This window comes from Rhea americana, unplaced genomic scaffold, assembly GCF_003343005.1.
Source record: "Rhea americana isolate MKP2758 unplaced genomic scaffold, rheAme1 scaffold_335, whole genome shotgun sequence".
NCBI classification, from domain to species: domain Eukaryota; kingdom Metazoa; phylum Chordata; class Aves; order Rheiformes; family Rheidae; genus Rhea; species Rhea americana.
In genome coordinates, this window is record NW_028186463.1 from 274,126 (window position 1) to 297,485 (window position 23,360).

General features: G+C 46.1%; 1 protein-coding gene across 1 annotated transcript in view; it reads right to left on the bottom strand.

Moving 5' to 3' along the window:
- The window catches only part of PGM2L1 (phosphoglucomutase 2 like 1), a 53,357-nt gene extending 30,855 nt beyond the window's left edge, over positions 1 to 22,502 (bottom strand). The window contains exon 1 of the mRNA XM_085311204.1: positions 22,165 to 22,502. Within this exon, the coding sequence (XP_085167330.1) occupies positions 22,165 to 22,275 (111 nt within the window). The 5' untranslated portion in view covers positions 22,276 to 22,502. The remainder of the gene's footprint in view (positions 1 to 22,164) is intronic.
- Between the last annotated feature and the right edge of the window lie 858 nt (positions 22,503 to 23,360).

A 23,360-nucleotide genomic window follows, 5' to 3' on the forward strand; every position in this document is an offset into this window, starting at 1 on the left:
GGGGACAAACTCTTTTCAGTTGTCCCATGTGACAGGACAAGAGGCAATGGGCAGAAACTGAAGCACAGAAGTTCCACCTGAACATGAGGGGGAATTTCTTCCCTGTGAGAGTGACRRRGCACTGGACCAGGTTGCCCAGAGAGGTKGTGGAGTCTCCTTCTGTGGAGATCTTCAAGGCCTGCCTGGACGCAACCCTRTCTACCATGCTSTARGTGACCCTGCTGAGYGGGGAGGTTGGCCTAGATGGTGTCCAGAGGTCCCTTCCAACCTTATTGATTCTGTGATTCTATGACCCATCACCAATATTCCCGAATTGTCTTCTCAAAACTTTATGTTGTGGGACTCAGTTCATTATTAGTGTATGTCCTCAAAACATTTAAAAAACATTTAAAATTTACCAAATGAACTATGAAAGATTCATTCAGTGACGTGTATTGATAACAGCATCTTTCAGAAACTGGTATTCTATCTTACCTATATCATTATTCTAACGGTCAAATTTTTAATTGTATTTAGGTGGGTCTCAAGAATTTATCAGTAAAACCAGAGAATTAAAACAAACTTCTGCAATTCTATAACTGTGTTCTTTCAGAAGTTTTAACACACAATACAGGATACAAGCATTAAGCAATGAGAATTCTCTACAGAAGTCACTGAATTTATTCTTCAGAGCCATCATCTTTCTGAAGAAAAAGGAATAAAATCTCTACCCCTACAGCAGTATTCATGTCACTAAAACATAAAAATTTATTGGTCTTAAGGAACATAAAGACAGCAATTGCTTTATGATTTTTCCCCAAAACCAACAGAATATACACCTGCTAAGCTACCCAAAGGAAACATTTAAAACCAGAATACTACATAAATCAGGTTATTTGATGCCTAGAACTATGTAAGCAGCCTTTGAGGAACAGACTTAGTACCCTCCAGGCTGAGCAGCAGCTTGGCATGACTTCAAGGGAAGCAACTAGGCCAACAGACCCTGTGCCTTGCAGGAACACCTGCAAGAAATGAGGAGTGATTGCTGTGGGTGACTCCSAGCTGCAGGGGATGGAGGCACCTACCGGCCAAACTCACCTCTTGTCTAGAAAGGTTTGCTGCCTGCCAGGGGCTCAAATACAAGACATTACGGAAAGACTACCAAGGTTTGTCCACACGTCAGACTATTACCCTCTGCTGCTCTTCTATGTGGGCACTAATGATACCAAGGGCAATTTGGAAACCATCAAACAGGATTTTGGAGCTCTGGGGATGGTGGTCAAGGGTCTGGGAGCCCCGGCCATGTTCTCCTCAACCTGCCAGTGAGGGGGGAAAGGATGAGAGGAAAAGTAGACAGATTTTCTAAGTTAACAACTCGTTGCACCACTGCTGTTGGTGACAGGGTTTTGGTTTCTACAACCATGGGACCCTGCCTGAAGATCAACAGCTGCTGGGGAGAGATGGGATCCACCTCACTAAGCAGGGCATCCATATCTCTGCCAACAGGTTGGCCAGCCTGGTAAGGAGGGCTTTAAACTAGGAAAGATGGGGGAAGGGGGGAGTTATAGAGACAGGGTAGTCAGCCAGTCAGGGTGCTGCCAGCAGGTGCATGCAGCCAGGGAAGTGCATATGGGACATGGCTATGGAGGATCCTCTTGCACCCCTCCTGGGAAGCCTGCCTGCTCAACTGCCTCTCTGAAATGCCTGTACACCAATGCACACAGCATGGGGAATAAGCAGGAAGAATTAGAGATCTGTGTGCAGTTGCAGGGCCATGATCTCATTGCAATTACAAAGACATGGTGGACTTCTTTCACATAAAGAACAACTGGGATGCATCAAGCTCTTCCTAGGGGTGGAAGAAGAGCTAGTTGAGAGCTTCTGGGTAAGGATTAAAGGGCAGGCTAACATGGGTGAAACTGTTGTGKATGTTTACTAYAGGCCACCTGATCAGGAACAGGAAGWCAATGAGGCCTTCTACAGGCAGCTGGAAGTAGCCTCAAGATCATAGGCCCTGGTTCTCATGTGGGACTTCAGCCACCCTGATATCTATTGCAATGACAACACAGCTTGGCACAAACAGTCCAGGAAGTTCCTGCAGAGCATTTGACACAGGTGGCAGAAGAGCCAAGAAGGAGAGGTGTGCTGCTAAACCTTGTACAATTGGACTGGTCGGAAATGTGAAGGTTGCGGGCAGTCTTGGCTGCAGGGACTATGAATGACGGAGTTCAGGATCCTGCGTGGAGGAAGCAAGCCAATAAGGAGGAACACCACCCTGGACTTCAGGAGAGCAAATGCTGGCCTCTTCAGGGACCTGCTTGAAGGAATTCCACAGGTTAGGGCCCTAGAAGGAAGGCAGGAGGGGTCCAAGAGAGCTGATCAATATTCAGGTATCTCACTTCCTCCAAGCTCAAGTGTATCCGCCTATGATTAAGAAGCCCAGCAAAGGGGGCAGGAGACCTGCATGGATGCCTACGTTGCTCCTGACAAAACTCAGTCAGAAGAGAAAAAGCATATAGAATGTGGAAAAAGAGATGGGCCACTTGGGAGGAACACAGGAACATTGTCAGAGTATGCAGGGATGTGATCGGGAAGGCTAAGGCCCATCTGGAATCAAATCTGGCAAGGGACATCAAGGACAACACAAAGGGCTTCTTCAAATACACCAGTAGCAAAAGGAAGACAAGGGAAAATGTGGGCCCACTGTTGAATGAGGTGGGGACCTGGGTAACAAAGGATACAGAGAAGGCAAAGTTACTGAATGCCTTCAGTAATAACTGCTAAGGGCAGCCCTCAGGAGTCCCAGAACCTGGAGATGAGAAAGTCCAGAGAAAGGAAGATTTTCCTTTGATCAAGGAGGATAGGGTTAGAGATCTCTTAGGCGAACTTAACACCCACAAATCCATAAGCCCTGATTGGATGCACCCGTAAGTGCTGAGGGAGCTGGCAGGTGTTATTGCTAAGCTGCTCTCCATGATCATTGAAACATCATGAAGAACCGGAGAGGTGCCTGAGGACTGGAAGAAAGACAATGTCTCTCTAGTCTTTGAAAAGGGCAAGGAGGAGGACCCAGGCAACTACAGGCCAGCCAGCCTCACCTCCATCCCTGGAAAAAGTGATGGAACAGCTCATCCAAGGTGCCATCTCCAAGTATTTGGAAGAAGAGAAGGTGATTAGGAGTAGTCAGCATGGATTCACCAAGGGAGACATCATGCTTAATAAATCTGAAAGCCTTCTGCGATGGGATGACTGGCTGGGTAGATGAGGGGAGAGCAGTGGATGTTGTGTACCTTTGACTTCAGCAAGGCTTTTGGCCCTGTCTCCCATAACCTCCTCATAGGCAAGCTCAGGAAGCGTGGGCTAGATGAGCAGACAGTGAGGTAGATTGAGAACTGGCTGAAAGGCAGAGCTCAGAGGGTTGTGCTCAGTGGCGCTGAGACTAGTTGGAGGCCTGTAGCGAGTGGTGTCCCCCAGGGGTCCAGTCTTGTTCAACTTATTCATCAATGATCTGGACAAAGGGACAAAGTGCCTTCTCAGCAAATTTGCAGATGATACAAACCTGGGAGGAGTGGCTGATCCACTGGAAGACTGTGCTGCCATTCAGAGGGACCCAGACAATCTGGAGAATTGCACAGAGAGGAACCTCATAAAGTTCATCAAAGGCAAGTCTTGCACCTAGGGAAGAATAATCCCATGCACCAGCACAGGCTGGAAAGCAGCTGTGCAGAGAAGGATCTGGGGGTCCTGGTGGACAACAAGTTGACAATGAGCCAGCAATGTACCCTTGTGGCCAAGAAGGTCGATGGGTTGCATCAGGAAGAGTGTTGCCAGCAGGCTGAGGGAGGTGATCCTGGCCCTCTCCTCAGCTTTGGCAAGGCCGCATCGAGTAGTGTGTTCAGTTCTGGGCTCCCCCGTACAAGAGAGACAGGGAGCTGGAGAGAGTCTAGCATAGGGCTACGAGGATGAATGAAGATGATTAGAGTACTGGAGCATCTCCCCTATGCAGAAAGGTTGTGAGAGCTGGGCCTGTTCTGCTTGAAGAGAAGAGAAGACTGGGAAGGGACCTTATCAATGTCTACAAATACCTTAAGGGGAGGGGGCATCAAGAGGATGGGGCCGGACTCTTTTCAGTGGTGCCCAGAGACAGAACATGAGGCAATGGGCATAAACTGAAACACAGGAAGCTCCACCTGAATATGAGGAAAAACTACTTTCTTGTGAGGGTGACAGAGCACTGGAATAGGTTGACCAGAGAGATTGTGGAGTCCCCTTCTCTGGAGGTATTCAAACCTTGCCTGGATGTGATACTGTGCAACATGCTCTAAGTGACACTGCTTAAGCAGGGGGGTTGCACTAGATGATCTCCAGAGGTCCCTTCCAACCTCAACCATTCTGTGATTATGGTTCACACAGAAGAGCCAGAGATATTTTCTCTTTTTGCTCTCATTTTCCCCTGGCAGCTACACCATTTCACCCACAGTTGTAAAGTTCTTTTACACCGAAAGCTCTCTACAGTTACCTACTTGTGTCTGTACATATCRCAATGTACTGAGCATACTTCAGTGGGGATCAACTGCTCTGCAGTTATCTAAAAGAGCCCATACCAGGTTAGATCAAAGGCGTAGCTAGTCCAGCATCCTATCTGACAACAATGCCAACAGCTACCTAGAAAAAGGTAAAGGACCATGAAATCACAGTAAGAAGCTGGGGAAAATATTCAAGGGACATCTCAAGGGTAGTCCTGATCTGCACAGAAGTGCTTCTTTATATATATATATATATAAAAAAAAAGGACTCCACACAAGTCTCTAAAAAACATTAAAAGTTTTGTCATTCCACTTTTATTATTTAAAGCCCATGACTAAAATGAATGCACACTTGACATGGAAAAAGTTTCACCAAATACAACACAAGGAAACAGTTCCTCTCCTCCAACCTGAAACCCACTCAATTTCATAGAGTCACTTCATTTATGAAAAAAGAATATAAGCTTTTGCTGTTTTGATATGGAGAGAATACATTTACCCAATACATTACCATTTACAGTTCAGCTGAGGCAGTGATTAGGCACATCTCTGACAGACTTAATTCCAGTATTTACCTTAAGACCCACCTCATAAGAAATGCTACAATTCTACAGACTCCCTCACACTCTTTTATTATAGTGTCAGGATATATGAGTGGACTGATAGTATTACTTCCCCCCCCCCGCCATAAGCAATGCTTACAAAGCAATCATATGCAATGTTATGTAGCAAGTTGGATATAAGAACCAAGACAACATTGATTATTGAAATTGCACTCTCGTTTTATCAATCATTCTTTCAGTAGTTTCATAAACTTGGATGTTCATGGCTTTGGCAATCATGCAAGTGTAAAAGAACACATGTATGCTTTCCTATTTGTTCTTGATAGTTATTCTACACCTTCAATTCATGTTAAGCTAGAGAAGCACGGGACAAAATAAGGCAAATTAAAATTATCTATACTAACAAGAATTAGTCACAGTAATACCAGCTGTAGTACCCTGGACACACTTTGGAAGAAAGAAAAATAATGACATAAGAATATTGATGTCTGTCCTTTTACAACATGTACTAACAGGAAGTGATTCACCCATAGGAAGCTGTTTTGAAAGAAGTGCATAAATACAGTACCTTAAAACATATATTTTGAAGGTTCTGTAAATTCATTTGGTCATCAAAAACTCAGTTCCGTCTACCTACATCCAGTTTGGATGAGACAGAATTCACAGCTCCCATACACTACAACCAAGGTCAGGCTTGCCAAAAAACACAGATCCATCAAGAATTCAGTCAATACACAGCTGTAAAAAACAATGAATTCTGATGACTGCTACAGAATAGTATAGCTCAGGCTGCACAAGAAGTTCCCTTAAAGGGTGTTGTTTGAAGTGAGCTCCTAAACAAGGGTTAAAAAAGGCAGATGAAGTCTGAAAGGCAAGGGTGAAATATCCCTGACATTTATAAATACAGAGGTCAGCCAGCTTCAGATCTGGCACCGCCTAACATCAGGTAGCCTCTGCAGCATGGGGAAATGTGCTCTGCAAGGAGAGAGGTTCTTTAGGAGGGTTTGAAAATTGCAGGAAAGGAAGGTCATACGAACTACACAATCTTTTCATAAGGAAAAAGAAAAACAAATAAAACTAGTTCAAAAATCTGAAAGTATTCCATTGCTTGACAATAGATCTTAAATGCTGAAAAATGTGACGTGTACATTTAAAATCTATTTTAATGTCCTTGCGCCTTAAAATAAAAAGGCAAGTCATTATTATTCAGGCTCTCAGATGGCTCTACAACCAGAGCTAGACATTTCCCATAAGGCAGCAAAAAAAGCCCCAAAATAACACAAAAACAAYGGGGTGCTACAAACATCAAATTCAGAACACAAAAGTCTCTCTCTTTTGGCTGTTCATAGGAGATCAGCCAGAAAACAAAACTAAATCGAAAAAGTTTATGGCAAGAACATATGAAAACAACAATTCACACTATCATAATTAAATGATCATACTTTAAAGCAAAATTGTGTATGCAATTACACAGCCTCTCTCTCTTTTTTTTTTTTTTTTKTTTTTKTTAAGGAGAGGCAGTATTGCCTGCCTGCAAGAATGTAATAATGTGTGGCATATTACACAGTTCACGGTCTTAAATTTTGCAAGATTGAGGCAAGCCTTTACTGAAGCTGTAGCTCAGGCATTTATTTTACTAATAGAATAACATGCAATTTTGGATTGAAGTTACTTAATAATATTTTCTCAGAAAAGAAATGATTCATCCAAAATAGCACCAAAAGTATCAAATACTCTCATTTACTCAAGTCACATTTAATTAGCTAAAGTTTCCTGCAATACGAAAAGCAGAAAAACTAAGCTGGGAGGGAGAAGGGGGAATTACAAACTAAAGAAGAAAATCACAAATCTTTCAACAGATGACATGAAGCTTATGGGGCAAAAGAAAGAATGGATTTTACATGAGTTGATACAAATAAATTCAGATAGAGTGATGATCTCTTTCATGCTGTGGGTTACATATTTGATAGCAATAGAAATCTAACCTCAAGACAATTGTTATCAGAACTGTTTATGACATGATCTTTATTATTTCCAATTGTTTCAGGAAACAATCCTTTAAATTCCTCAGAGTTTTTCTCCAAGTTAGAGCTTCAAAGCCTTGGATCAGTTCATCTTCTTGCACATACAGTTTAAATATGAAAAACATTTACCATACTAAACTGAATATTTCAAAAGGGACTGGAATAAAGAGRGCTAAAACATAAATGTAGCTGTCACTGTTGAAATCTAGTTCTACTGCACATTTTCAAAAATCTGAGGTTTTTGTTGTTTTGCTTTAAGGTTATGAAATAAAACACCACATTGAAAGTTTTACAATAGCTCTTATGAAGATTTAATTTTCAAAGTTGAACAGTTTTAAGTTTAAACAGTTTAAAACAAACAATAAACTTAATACTAGACACTGGGAGTGTGAAGAAGAAAACCCAGTATGCTTTCATACAAAGTACATTTTCTGAAGTCACTAATATTGCACAGTTACTCTTTCCATGAACACTCACTTTTCTATCATGTGAAGCTAGAGACACTAAAGGGTATAACAGATTAATCAAGCTCTGCAGCATTCCACTACCTTTCTAAGTTCACAGGAAACATTATTGATCCAAACTTCAGATGCAATTAGGTGATGCTAGGATAAGATGATGCCCCATAGCTTTAAGCAGTTAATTAACCCATACAAAGAAAACTATAAGAGATCACTGCTTAGAACAGAATTTCTCAAGCTGCTAAAGCCAAGAAAGGTAGCAGCTAGTTCCAAACTCAATTAGCTTAAAAACACAAGCTTTGAACAACTGAGGTGCCCTCTCTTAACAGTTGCCTGGATTAGTATGGCAACCAACTTCATTAATCACAACACAGAAGCCTAATGAAAGCAAAGGAGACGTTCCTAGAAATTATCAAGTACATTGTTTGGATTTTCCTTYCAATGTCCTTTAAAAAGATTCTGCTTAAAAGACAAGAGGCTTCAGGCAGTTTCATATAAAAATACTGATTTCTTAACCAAAGGAGTGCTCCAAGATAACCTTCCAATTCCAACAGCTCTAATAAAGCAACTCACTTGATACCCTGCGTTAAACATCAGTAACTGATCCCACAGGCCCTGGTGCCAAAGTCAATAGAATATGGTGTTCCATAAAGCCCTTCCWCTTCCCTGCATGGGCTGCAGACCCACAGGAGTTGTGCCACCCTTTGCCAGGAGAATCATAGAATCAGTAAGGTTGGAAGGGACCTCCAGACATCATCCAGGCCAACCTCCCCACTCAGCAGGGTCACCTAGAGCATGKCAGACAGGGTTGCATCCAGGCAGGCCTTGAACATCTCCACAGAAGGAGACCTCTCTGGGCAACCTGGTCCAGTGCTTCGTCACTCTCACAGGGAAGAAATTCCCCCTCACCTTCAGGCAGAACTTCCTGTGCTTCAATTTCTGCCCATTGCCTCTTGTCCTGTCAAACGGGACAACTGAAAAGAGTTTGTCCCCATTCCCTTGACATCCTCCCTTCAGGTACTTATACACATTGATCAGATCCCCCCTCAGGCTTCTCTTCCCCAGGCTGAAGAGGCCCAGCTCTCACAGCCGTTCCTAACAGAGCAGGTGCTCCAGCCCTCGGATCATCCTTGCAGCCCTGCGCTGGACTCTCTCCAGTAGCTCCATGTCTCTCTTGGACTGGGGAGCCCAGAACTGGACATACTACTCGAGATGAGGCCTCCCCAGGGCTGAGGAGACAGGCAGGATCACCTCCCTCSACCTSMTGGCAACACTCTTCCCAATGCACCCCAGGAGACCATTGGCCTTCCTGGCCACAAGGGCACATTGCTGCCTCATGATCTACTTGTCATCCACCAGTACTCCCAGGTCCTTCTCTGCAGAGCTGCTCTCCACAAGGTCAGCCCCAACCTTGTACTGGTGCACAGGGTTATTTCTCCCTAGGTGCAGGACCCTGCACTTGCCCKTGTTGAACCTCAGGAGGTTCCTCTCCACCCAGCTCTCCAGCCTGTCCAGGTCTCTCTGAATGGCAGCACAGCCCTCAGGTGTGCCAGCCACAAAATCCTCCCAGCTTGGGATCCTCAGCAAACTTGCTGAGGAGSCACTCTGTCCCCTCATCCAGGTCATTGATGAAGAAGTTGAACAGGATGGGACCCAATACTGAGCCCTGGGGGACRCCACTAGCCACAGGCCTCCAACTGGACTCCACACCACTGACAACGACCCTCTGAGCTCTGCCTTTCAGCCAGTTCTCAAACCACCTCACTGTCCACTCGTCTAACCCACATCTCCTGAGCTTCTCTAGGAGGATGCCATGGGAGACAGTGCCAAAAGCCTTGCTGAAGTCAAGGTACACAACATCCAGTGCTCTGCCCTCACCTACCCAGCCAGTCATTCCATCAGAGAAGGCTATCAGGTTGGTTAAGCAGGATTTCCCCTTGGTGAATCCATGCTGGCTACTCCTGATCACCACCTTTTCCTCCAGAAACATCTGGCGATGACATCCAGAATGAGCTGTTCCATCATCTTTCCAGGGATCGAGGTGARGCTGACTGACCTATAGTTGCCTGGGTCCTTCTCCTTGCCCTTTCTGAAGACTGGAGTGACACTGGCTTTCTTCCAGGCCTCAGGCACCTCTCCAGTTCTCCAGGACCTTTCCAAGATGATGGAGAGCGGCCTGGCAACAACATCCGCCAGCTACCTCAGTAACCGTGAGTGCATCCCATCCGGGCCCATGGATTTGCGGATGTTTAGCCTGCCCAGAAGGTTTCTAATCCTTTCCTCCTCAACCAAAGGAAAGTCTTCCCTTCTCYGGACTTTCTCCCTCACRTCCAGGCTGTAGGATTCCTGGGGGCTGCCCTCAGCAGTGAAGACTGAAGCAAAGAAGGGATTCAGTAACTCTGCCTTCTCTGCATCCCTTGTCACCAGGGCCACCGCCCCATTCAGTAGCGGCCCACGTTTTCCCTAGTCCTCCTCTTGCTGCTGATGTATCTGAAGAAGCCCTTCCTGTCGTCCTTGACATCCGTTGCCAGGGTTAAGGGCCCAATTCCAACTGGGCCTTAGCCTTCCTCACAGCATCTCTACATACTCTGACAGCATTCCTAGAATTCTCCCAAGTAGCCTGTCMCCTCTTCCACATTCTGTGTACTTTCTTCTTCTGTCTGAATTTGGCCAGGAGCTCCTTGCTCACCCAGGCAGGTCTCCTGCCCCCTTTGCTGCACTTCTTACTCATAGGGATGCACCGCTCTTGAGCTTGGAGGAAGTGATGTTTGAATATTAGCCAGCTCTCTTGGACCCCTCCTTCCTTCTAGGGCCTTAACCCATGAGACTCCACCAATTAGGTCTCTGAAGAGCCCAAAGTCTGCTCTCCTGAAGTCCAGGGTTGCAATCTTGCTTGTTGCCTTACTTCTTTCCTGCCGGATCCTGACTCCACCATCTCGTGGTCACTGCAGCCAAGGCTGCCCCCAACCTTCACATCTCTAACCAGTCCCTCTCTGTTGGTAAGGACAAGGTCCAGCAGGACATCCTTCCTCGTAGGCTCCTCCACCATTTGTGACAGGAAGTTATCATCAATGCATTGTAAGAGCTCCTGGACTGTTTCTGCCTTGCTGTGTAGTCCTTCCAGCAGGTATCAGGGTGGCTGAAGTCCCCCAGGAGAACCAGGGCCCGTGATCATTAAGCTACCTCCAGCTGTCTATAGAAGGCCTCATCAATCTTCTCTTCCTGATCAGGTGGCCTATAGTAGACACCCACAATAGTGTCCCCCATGTTAGCCTGCCCTTTGATCTTTACTCATAAGCTCTCAAATGAGCAATGCATTTCTCAGCAATCCTTTTCTTCTCCAGTATGAAGCGCACACTGCAATTATCTGCTAAAGGACTCAGAYTTGCACCTAAGCAACAGCACCTAGGACCTAGAGCTCCTCACACTTCTCCCAGCACTCACTCACAGCACCCAGACAAGCACCTCTCTGGTTCTAGCTCTCCAATTTCCTACTGCTTCATCTCTCTGATAAGTGAAACTCTACACATAGTTACAGCAGAAGAGCTTGACATGCACCTTCCCCACATATTGCTGAGGGAAAGGCATACCTCTCCTCCCATTAGGCAAGCCACAGCTCCTGGAAGGATATGACAAAGCCACGTTCTCCAAAAGCATGTCGTTAAGAAGCACTTAGGTCAGACTTTCCACCAGGGTAACAGCACTTGTCAGTAATAGTTTGCCTACTCATCCATGAAAGTGGCCAGCCTAGAAGATACTATATAGCAAACTGTCAGATGTGTTTCAGCCGGGAATGGCTTCACTCTGTTCTCCAACCAAACACAGTGAAGGAAGGTGCATTGCTCAGGTGAAAGACCCTAACACGAAGTGATGGTCTACAAGCTCTCTGAGGACATCTGCCTGACACTTCTTGCTCCCAACAGTCCCACAAGTCCAACGCATGTCTGAATGCCTAGAACCACCACAGGGATCCAGACTGCTGAGGGAGGTAGGTGCTTACTGATAGATCTGCACTTGTTCTAGGTCTGCTATCAGGGTACAGACATCAACAACCAGTCTCACCACTGAAGGCCTCAGATGCAGCATGCAACCCATCACAAACTTAGCAAAACCTAGCACCTCATGTTACAGGTCTAGAGAAGCCAGTGTCACCACTCCAGCCATTTCACAGGCACCTCTGGTGAAGTAGATCCTACTCCTTCACTCCAGCTGCCAGCTAGGTTTGGTAGACAGATCCCTGCAAACCTCCTTCAGGACACCCATTAGGTAAACTCCTCCCAAATGAAGGTGAGTACCTGACTCTCATGGAGCTTCATCCCACAGTCCTAGCTGTTTTAAATATGCTGTTTCAAGGTATTTCATGAGGGGAAGTTTGGGATCCTCAATGACAGCCTTTGAGTCCAATCCCCTCCACGAACAGGGCCCCCACAGGCTACAGGATGAGGGCCAGCAATATCTTCTTGTCACTGATAAGTTCTCTCTTATACTTGTCCATTGGCACTGTCACAGCCCCAAGCAAGCCCCCAGATTCTACCACATCCTTTAGCTGCACTGCCTTTGGATTGAGGTTTTTCTGCCTCACTTGTAGTTGATAAGGACTCCTAGCACAGAACCACCTGCATACCTTGGACCACTTCACTCTCTGGCCCCAAGGTGACTAGAATGGGAAATGGTGCATCCTCTGTTGGGAGGACAAGATGCAGGAAAGCAAACCCTACCTCTTATGGTCATCCCCTGAAGAAGGGGTGGGGACAACAGAGTAGCTCAGGGAACACAGTTTAGGGGCCTCAGCTGCTATGCCAGCAAGGTACAGCATCACCACTGGAGACAGAGCTTAGGAGAAACGGGGAAAGGTGGTGTGGCAAGCTCAGTGCCTGAAACTTTAGCACAGTGACAGGTCTTCTACATGGTTTTTGCAGGGTCCAGGAAAACTGCAGACTCATCTGGCCTAAATACTCTAAGAAGTTCTGGGTCTGAATGCTAGTTAACAGTTTCTCCCTCAGTATCCTGTGAGGCCAGGCACATACACATGGGTCCAGGCAGCAATACATGAGAGGGAAGAATCATCAGAAGGTATCAACGTGAGGGAGAAAGCCTCTTCCACACAGGATACTCCCCTGCCCCAGGATTCTGCAAGGACCCTTGCCTCCTGCTGGTGGCTTTGGCAGGTTAGCCTGTTGAAATAAGTATGTGTGCACACAGACCTGAGCTCAGCAACTGTGCAAGCTAATTCTGAGATGTCACAAAAGAGATATTCAGATGTGACAGGCTGTCAGCAGTGAGACTGGCCCTTCCTTTAGTCTGGAAGGCAAGAGTACTGCCCAGCTCCCTGGAACAGGCAGTCCTTATGGACTTGGCGTGATGTCCAGCAAAGTACGTACTAGGACTCCTCAAAGCAGCAATGCATCCAAGCGACCACAGTACAGGAAAACAAAAGACCCTTCAAAGCGTCCAAGCTTCATATAGCTACTGACATTCAGAGGATGACGTGCTGGTGGAAAAAAGAGCACATGGCAAAGGGCAGGGTCCTTGAAGCACACAGAGACCAGCTTCCCAAATGCAGACATGGCAGAGAGGAGAGCACCACTGGGAACAGGGGTGAGAACAACCCATAGAGCCAGGTTTGCCTAACACTGGGATAGGGAGACAAAGATGCCCTCACCTCAGATGCCAGCAAGAAAACTTTCCACACATCTTGCAGGTAGCCACCACGCCTTAGGGCCCCAAGGCCATTGCAGCCACACACACATACAAGCCAGGAGGTGGGGTAAGGCAGCTATCAGGAGGCAGCGGATGCTGTTCTTCATGGTCTGGGTGGGGAACAGGTCTCAGCCATAGTCAGGAGTATGCAAGGAGGTAGCAGGTAAGGTGACAGCAGCCACAGGGGCCCTGGAAGGAAAGCCTCGGGCTACCTGATTATACACCTTTGGGGTCAGAAGAGGGACAGGCAGGGAAACAGGTACCCACGGCTGGTGGCTAGGCTAGAGTGGGGTTTCTGAGGGGGGTTCTTACCTTTTTTCTTTTTCTGATCCTTCTTGTCCTACACATTTCTCAACTAGTATCCACAGGCACTGGGAGAGAAGGAGGGTTCTGGAGACTACGTCCCTAGGCTGCACTAAGGAGTAGGGAGAGCACAAATAGGAGATACAAGGGAAAAAAGAGCAGCAAGAGAAGTGCATACAAACCTAGGGGAGCAGCTGAGAGACTGGAGGGGCAACAGACAGAAAGGGGAAAGGAGTAAAGGGAAACCCACACCATAGAACAAAACAATGTAAGTTCTCTCTACCTAAAATGCAAGAAACAAGGCAGGCAAGGCCGCGCAACACTGTCTAGGTCTAAAGAGGAAACGTTTCACCTTCTATCTAGTCTGAGCCTCTCTCATACTGATTTAGGCCCATTGTTTCTCATCCTCCTGCCACACAATGCTGTGAAGGGCCTGGCTTTGTCTTCCTCTAGGTAAAGGCTGCTGGTAGGTTCCCCCCAAAAAGCCTTCTCTCCTACAGGCTCAGCAGTCCCCCCACAGGAGGAGTGCTCCAGCTCCTTGACCATCTAAGYGGCCCTCTGCTGAACTTGCACCAGTTTGTCAATGTCTCTCTTGTCCTAGGGGCCCAAAACCAGATGCAGTATTTCAATTCAGTCTAACAAATGCCAAGCAAGGGGGATAACCCCTTTTCTTGATCTCCCAGCAGTGCTCCTGTTCATGAAGCTGAGGATGCCACTGGCCTTGTTTGCTATCAGAGGAACTGCCAGCTCCTGTTCAGCTTGCTGCCTACCAAGCCTTTCATAGACCCTCAGAGCCTTTTCAGCAGAGCTGAACCCTAGCATGTATTGCCACAGAGAGTTCTTGCTTCCTAGGGCAACGTTGCCTTCTTAAATTTAATAAGGTTTCTTTCCCCAGCCTGTCCAGATCCCTCTGAATGGCAGCTCTGCCCCTCAACTCTTTCCACAGTGTGACATCATCTGCAAACTTGATGTGAGTGCAGTCAGAGACATGAATGTACTGTTTTTAAATACAGTAAGTTTGTGAAGCATTCTTAATTTGTAAGTAGCTTTGAGGCTAGCAATTTGATACTTGGGAAGTAAAGAGCAACCAGAGGTCAAACAGTGTTTTCATATCTTATTTCAAGTAGACCATACTAAGCACATGCAGAGGACCATCTCACACCAACTCAGAAAGCAGTGTTTTGCACTACCAACAAGCTACAAGACAGAGTGAGACTATTATAATCTCTCCTTAAGTGTTTCAATTTCACTGTAAAAAAAAAAAAGTGAAAGCAAGGAGAATGTAGGAGTCAGACAAATAGACTACTGCATGGGCAAGAGACATAGTGTAACTCAGAGAATCATAGACTCAGTAAGGTTGGAAGGGACCTCCTGACATCATCTAGGCCAACCTCCCTGCTCAGCAGGGTCACCTAGAGCATGGTAGACAGGGTTGCATCCAGGCAGGCCTTGAACATCTCCACAGAAGGAGACCTCTCTGGGCAACCTGGTCCAGTGCTCCGTCACTCTCACAGGGAAGAAATTCCCCCTCACCTTCAGGCAGAACTTCCTGTGCTTCAATTTCTGCCCATTGCCTCTTGTCCTGTCACGTGGGGCAACTGAAAAGAGTTTGTCCCCATTCCCTTGACATCCTCCCTTCAGGTACTTATACACATTGATAAGATCCCCCCCTCAGGCTTCTCTTCCCCAGGCTGAACAGGCCCAGCTCTCACAGCCGTTCCTAACAGAGCAGGTGCTCCAGCCCTTGGATCATCATTACAGCCCTGCGCTGGACTCTCTCCAGTAGCTCCATGTCTCTCTTGGACTGGGGAGCCCAGAAATGGACACACTACCCGAGATGAGGCCTCCCCAGGGCTGAGGAGAGGGGCAGGATCACCTCCCTCCACCTGATGGCAACACTCTTCCCAACACACCCCAGGAGACCATTGGCTGGGACCCAGTACTGAGCCCTAGGGGACGCCACTAGCCACAGGCCTCCAACTGGACTCCACACCACTGACAACGACCCTCTGAGCTCTGCCTTTCAGCCAGTTCTCAAACCACCTCACTGTCCACTCGTCTAACCCACATCTCCTGAGCTTCTCTAGGAGGATGCCATGGGAGACAGTGTCAGAAGCCTTGCTGAAGTCAAAGGTACACAACATCCACTGCTCTGCCCTCACCTACCCAGCCAGTCATTCCATCAGAGAAGGCTATCAGGTTGGTTAAGCAGGATTTCCCCTTGGTGAATCCATGCTGGCTACTCCTGACCACCTTCTTTTCCTCCATATGTCTGGAGATGACATCCAGAATGAAGGCCTTCCAGGACTTCCACAAGCAGCAGAACAACAACCTCCATATTATTTTTTCCCAGGGAAATTATAATGCCATTACACCTCTGGGCAGTTTCCAGACAGCTAATACTTTTTCTTTATAAAATGTTTTTGCAGGTTTACTGTGCTTGCATTCCCTTAAAAATATAAAGCTCAGGCTTTAGTTCTAAGTCTTCAGCAAGAACTTAATATTAAGTGCATCGCAGGCCCTGTGGCACTACAATGGAATTTAGGAAGAGGGGAGTAGATTAAGTATAGCTCAACATCCACAACTGGCTTAAACAGCTACTTATAAAAATCCTCTGGCAGAAACAGATGCATGACAAAACTTTGGGGTCAGGTCCTGCAGCAGTCCAACACAGTAACTGAGATTCTGCAGTGTCTCCAACACACTTAAAGGCTTGAGGTTTTATTGGAAAGCAATCATTATATTCTCTGCCAAATTCAGTGTTATACTTCGCCAGCTTCAGTTTTCCATGTATTACCCAACTATATACCAATAGAAATGGATTGTGAGGTTTTTTTATAGCTCATTAGGATAAAGAGTCTGAAGAGGAGCATGGGGCTGGCACCAAAGAAGTTACCAGTGTACCATAATTCTCCATTTTTTTTCTTTGGCATTAGCTGAATATTTCTTACCGGTTCTTTGACTTCTAGTCATGTTAATAACCAATGTATTTACTGCCAGAGCTAGGTTTTCACAGCTAAAATCCTATCAAAACAACTGTCAGTTTACACTTCTCACAGCAATCATTTCTGCCTTTTGAAAATACTGTTTGCATTTGTAGCCTGGAAAAAGAAAAAAAAAATACAAGACAACCCAAAGTCTAGAAGATAAAAAGCTTTTAAAAATAGGTTTTTTGCTCTTGAGGATAGTTTTACAAGGGATGAATTTAAGGAAATTCAACAATGAGTTTAAGTGCATCAAGCATCGTCAGCCAGGCTTTTGAATCAGTAAGTGTTCCAGCCTTTTTTTGAAATGAAAACAGGTTCGGTCCCAAACACCTAAGCACACCAGAAAATATATTTATAGGAAGACTTAAGCAGAAACGTAGCATTGTCTCTGGCATAGCTAGTTCACCTTTCAAACTTAGCTTAAAACCAACACTGGCACTTGCATTAAGCTCTCGTTTACAATTTCTCTTAAAAGTTTTAGGTTCTCATTTCCTCTTGTTCAACAAAAGGAAAGGAAGTTTGGTTTGGAAGAGGAAGTTTCATTTCTGGTCAGCAACTGCACCAATATCTTTCTGTGAAAATCAGCTGGATAATGGTAGGCAAGCAGTTACTCAACCTAGTTTCTGCAATGGGAGAGGGAAGGCAACAGAAGAGCAAGTAACAAGTTCTGGGTATTACCGTAGGTAGAAAGTTTCCTACATCAGGTCATTTTTTGCCTCTGCCAACCCACTAAGGGGTACATTTACACTGTCAATTTGTCTTGTTCTATTTTACTTCTAAACCCTGGCCCCTCAGCAAGCCACAACAGCTCCGTAACAGTCAGTTTCTTTTGGTAGGGAGCCTATAAGTAAAGAGGAAGCCAGGTTGAAAGAACAYTTTAGGCATAGTCTATGTTCATATCCTCTGTCTGTCTGGAGGGATCTGTGAAACAGTTTTGCCCCATTCACCTACAACAGCTTTCCAAAATTGTCCCCAAGGGCCCTGAATATCATACAAGTCAAGTGTGCATACCATCAAACCCATTATCCCAGTACTTTGAACTACCAGGAGCAATCAGAGTTTCAGAGGTAGAAAGGTGGCACATCCTCTACAAGGCAAGCCTTAGCAAGCACCATGTGTCATTAATACTACCAATCCATCCCAGAGGGTATTAGGCTAAGAACAGGATGACCACAGATGCACCATACTGCTGGAAGCACATACAGGCTCCATTGCTGATGTGCTACTTCCCTCCAAAAGGGAAACAGGCACATCATGTTGGCCTTTCAGCATACTGAAAGCTGAAAGACCTACACCTGTAAGGAAGTATTTTTTAGAAAAGTGCAGAGCTAGAATTCCTCTGTTTAGCRACCCGCATTTCAAAAGAACAAACCACAGAAGACCAAACACTAATGGCAAGAGGTACCACAAACGCAGGAGTAGAATTTGAGTCCTTTAATGTTGTGGCTKAGCAGACAGAACAGAGAAAAGTAACAAGCAAAGTATCCCATGTCATTGCATTGTTCAGTAATTTGGAGATATTTCACAGCACACAAATTTTCCTTAGTTCTCTGCTCTTCCTGATGATTATTAGGCCTGCATCCAGTAAATAAGAGAACACCATTCTGTTGGCTTTCATTATACTTCCAATTTTTGCTGCAGACTTTGTAAAACAGGTCAAAGTAGATTTTTGTTACATTAAACAAGAAATAAAACCTTTACACATTTTCTCCCATCCTTTATACAGACAGTACAGTTTCTGTCTTTCTAAATGAAGTGTTACTACAATAGTTTTCAATTCAGTTTACCACAGTCCRTCCACCCCTCCCACCTCAATCTGTAACTGTTCCCTGAACAATTGCATGAAAGTTTGCRCCAGATCAAGTGGAGAAGGAAGGGGAAGTACAGCAACAAGGAAGGGTGAGACTACTTTCGTTCCGCAGCAGTCTTATATTTTGATTATGGAACAAAAACATCTGTTTCTCAGAACAATTTAAAACTATTAGACCACCTAGATATGCATAGACCAGCAGTTAAAGGCACAAAAGACCTTGTATTACACAGAATGCTTAAGTGACATTGATAAACTAAGTAAATAGATACAAATGACAGACTATACCTCAAAGTAAGTCCTAATCCTTAAGTCTTATCTCAGATATCTGAAGGTTGAAATGTGTTAACACAGCATGGCATACCTTTTCCAGCCTTTAATCTTGACCAGAGACAGCAGTATAGCTTATTAATCAGTATGAATACTAATGCCATAAATCTTAAGTTTTGAGACTTTATGTAGTTTAGTCTATTATAACAGGCACTAAACCACAATACTTGTGTTATTAGAGTATTTCCCACTTCACTGAGCTCTTTATTTTCTCTCAGTAGTCTTGTGGGTTTGTGCCCACTTCAACCTAGAATCAACTATTTCAGTGATACACAATTCTCTTCAGTTCTTCAATGTGACAGCTTGCAGTGTATCCAAGTAATTTTGAAGAATTTCTTTTCTCATTTCCTGAGCTTCTTCTCACTTCTTAAAAAAAAAAAAGCTTAAAAGGTTTTTGTATTTGCAAAACGCTCCTTCTCTCAGATGCACTCTACCGTAACACCAACAGCCCATTACAGTAGCTCTGTGTACCAACATTCCTCCAGTACTTTCTAATATGTGGTCAAAGTTAGGCAATACTGACCATTCTTGGGGAATGAGAGGCTTGTCAGCAATACCACAGAGCTAATTAACAAGCCAGTAGCTGACAGCTTGAGCTTAAGCTTCATTTCTACATACAGACTGAGGACTTATTGAGAGAAAGTGAGAGGGCATCCTTCATCTGCTCTGACTTTGCATGCCAACTGTGAATCCTTTCTTTGGGCCCATGTTTTTGATGAAACAGATCAGGCTCTTAATCATGCTGTTCTCCCTGTAAAATTGCACCAGCTGTTATGCCAGTATTCGATCCTCAGAATCACACCGGAAGCCTCCTCTGCTGCTATGCACAACAAATGTTCAGCTACTGTGCTGAGCACACCTCTGAGAAGCACATAGCACATTCGTGCCACTGGGTAAAGCCGCTCAAGACAGACATATGAAATAATTACTAGAACCAGGGTCCAAATTCTAACATTTGCTTTCTGCAGAAGCAGTTTTGTTGGGCACACAMGCTGCAACACAGTGTTCTTTGCAAACTAGGCTCCTTAGGGGTCTCATGACAGATGTGTGAGTACAATAGRAAAGCTAGAGTAAAGGAAAATGAATTAAAAGAGGAGAAGAAAATACAGAACAATTGACTAATGGTTTATATAGTCTGTGCATGGGGACAGAACAAGGAAGAGATGCCACTCATACTGTGAAATTATTAGCTAGCATGTCTAAGAAAAAAAAAAGACACAGCAATTAGAGAGGAGGGAGACTAGCTATTGAGTTTTCTTTATGCAAGTTGCTAAACACAATAATGGAGATAGAGGATACTGGTGGGAAATGACAGGAAAGCAGAAAATCATCACAAAGTCAGGTTCCCCCCCAGCTCACCCACACCTCCTATAACAGTTACAGTTTTAAGAGAATTTAGCACAGATATCCAAATCTAAAAGAACAAAGAGCACATTTTTAATTAAGGCTCTCCAAAGGGAAAAAGAACCCATGGTTTTAAAAATGAATTACAGAAAGTAATTTTCAATTAACTTAAAGGACAAACACTAGAATTAAATACAGCTGTGAGAATGTAGTGTACAGACTTTTCTTTGAAGAAAGTCAGTGAAAGTCCCTACAGCTAAGGAAGTTGGGGGGTGGGGAAGGAGAGGCAGATCCTTGTTAAATTGTTTGATAAGTTATAGACCTAAAGAGACCGCATTTCCTAGGTCTGTGATGAAATACAACGGCACTGGACAAATCCCTGCTGACTCGAGGCTTGCTGGTTTCTCCTTGTTTCTCCTTGCACTCCCCAGTGTTCCCTTCTCACAGCAACTGCATCTCTTAAGTCCCCAACCTGGCAGCTGCACAGTAAGTAGTTCTAAACTATTCATGCTCCATGTAGTACAGCCCTGCTGCAAGGGCAATAATTTCAGCCTCCTTTCTCCAATCAATTTTGACTCTTTGGAATTCACTTGGACTCTATTTGAAACCTGTTTAACTCAGAAATTCAAGAATCCTTACAGAAAATGACATGATTATTACATAGGGAAGCAAGGCTGAAGACCTACAATGAAACTCACTCTTCAGGTCACATTCAATTAGTTAACTACAGAAACAATAACATTTCACTAATGCTGGTTTTAAACAAAATATTTTCCCCTGGAAAACTTAACTTTAAAAGGCATAAGTTTTCCTAGCATTTTTTTAAAAAAGAAACTAAAAATTCCTCTGTTAGAAAAATACCTTCCGATAAAGTAGAAAAAAATTATCAAAAAAAATGTTTAGTGTAGTTCAGTGTGGGGCTAGCAGTTACCAAGTAYATAAACATGAAGGTTATTTCCCTTTTCCATTCTTTCCCTCTCCATGCCACTATTCCCAGATTTTTTCTCAACAGCAGCTCCAAGTCCAAAATGCAGAGATGGCAAAGGTTGATTTGTATAAAAATGAAAATGGAGAACATATTTTCAAGTAGCAGAAAGCTCATCCAATAGYCATCACATAGAATCAGACTTTACTTGCAGGCTAAATTACAGCTTTCTCAAGCTTTGACCCTGGCAAAATAAAACTGAAGAAAAAACAGTATGAACACTCTCCTAGTAGTTACTTGTTTTTCATCCTCAAATGAGGAATATTTAAAGAAAATAATAATAATAAAAAAGCCACACACAGAAACCTAAACCATTGGTGCACAAGTCCCGGTTTCCCCTCCTCCCTTTCCCAAGATATTATTTAGAGCATACGTCATGGTGTTTTGACAAGGCAGCTGAAAAGAAAGCATTCCTTCCAACAATGAGTTAAGCAAAGGAACCTCCAAYAGACTGTTATTGCAACAGCCCCATATTCCCTTTGGCTATTTTAATCAGAACTAGCCAAGCCTGCAGTCCTCTTGACTCCCTGGCAGAGCTGAAACTGAAAGGAGCATGCCGACTTACATCTCCAAAGCCTGATTTTTATTTTAGGGCGGGGGAGAGGGGGATTCAGGAAGCTAAGGAAAAAACAAATGACATCATTTGATTTTAACTGCATYTGAAGGCATTAAACAATCCTCTCTTAAGCCCAATTTCACAGGGTATGCATTTCTGTGCTGATAAAGATGCRGCAGCAGCAAGAAGCAGGTGCAGCACTTGGTGTACTAGCAGGATTACATCATACCAGCCTCACTTCACCTGACAGCACCAGGGGGTGATGCCTCACCTTTCCCTCCTCTCAGGTGACAGGCTCCTCAACCAAAGCAGCTCTTTCAGCTTTGACCAGCCTCAGTTACCTCTCAAATGCTACCCACCACCTTGCCTCTTCTTGCATGGAAAGGCCTCAGCAGAAAGAACAAACCCATCAGAACACAAGATGCATAAGGTCTCAGAGAAGGAGAGGAAAAAAGAAAGAAAAGAATAAAAGGGGAGGAAGGAAGAAAGGCCCAAACACGACAAAAAACAGGGGCAGAGGCAACGTGAGCAATGAGGAAGCCCCGCCAGGGGTAGTCCCCCCCCCCGGGGCCCCACCGCCGCCGCCGCACACCCACCTTGTCCCAGCTCAGCCACTGCCACACCGCCTTGTCGAGCTCCGCGTCGCCGGTACTGCGGGCCACTAGCACGTTGGAGTTGACATCCTCGCCGGCTCCGCGCTCGTCCATGTCGCCGCCGGGGCGGGCGGGCGAGCCTCGCCGCTTCGAGGGGGGAGGGAGCGAGGACGAAGGGACCGCGGCGGCTTCACTCCGCGACGCGCAGCGCCACGGCGAGCATCGTTGGGGGACGGGCGACAGGAGGCGGTCCGTTATTTACMTCAGCGCAACGGTCGCGAACGCCGCCGGTAACGGTCGAACCACACGCACGCGCACCCACCAACGGACCCAACCCGCGCGCGCCGCCGCGGCTCGACAACAACGCCGGCCCCGCCCCCTYGCGCCGGCTTCGCCAATCGCGGCGCCAGCGCCCTGGCCACGCCCCCTCTCTTGTTGTTGGAGGGGGAGACTTCCCGCGGAGCTCCGCCCCCTCCGCGGCGCGCACACCACTCCCCACAGCCCCGGGCGCCGGCTAGCCGGCGGCCGTGCGGGTCGCGGTGCATGCTGGGAAGTGTAGTCCACGCGCCGCAGGCCAGTGGCAGAGGGGAGTGGCGGGTGGCGCGGGCTGGACTACAACTCCCGGCAGACCCTGCGGTCGCCCCCCGCCTGTGAGGGGCAGCTGCCAGGGCCGAGAAGGGGCAGTAGGTCTACCTCTCTCGCCGAGCGCTGCCTCAGGGTGTCCCAGCTTACCCCGTCGCATAACACCTTCCTACACTCCCCCCCCGGCCTCCCCATCGCCTTGACGGGCAAAAAACGTCGCCGGCCTCCTGGTGACACCCACGAGCAAAKCCTCCAAATCGGCCCGGCTGCTTCCACGGTGCCTCCGTCGGGCTCYGGCTCAGCCCTGGCGCTGCCCCCTGCTCCCCTCGCAGCCCCCGGAGCGATGCCGAGGGCAACGCGGGGCCTTGGCTCGCCTCCGAAGGGGGAATGGAAACAGCCCTGGCCCTGGGGACCAACAGGCCTTCAAACGTGCTCCCGGGAGCAGCGGCGGAAAAGCTGGAAGGAAAATCATCCCTCCCGACCTTCCCCTCCGCGTTAGCCCTGCCTCAACCCCAACTTAATTTCTTTAATTTCCTCTCCCGGACAGCTCACCCAGGCTCTCCCCCGGGCAAGCAGGCCGCCGGGATGATCCCGTCTCCGCGGCACATCCTCCAAGG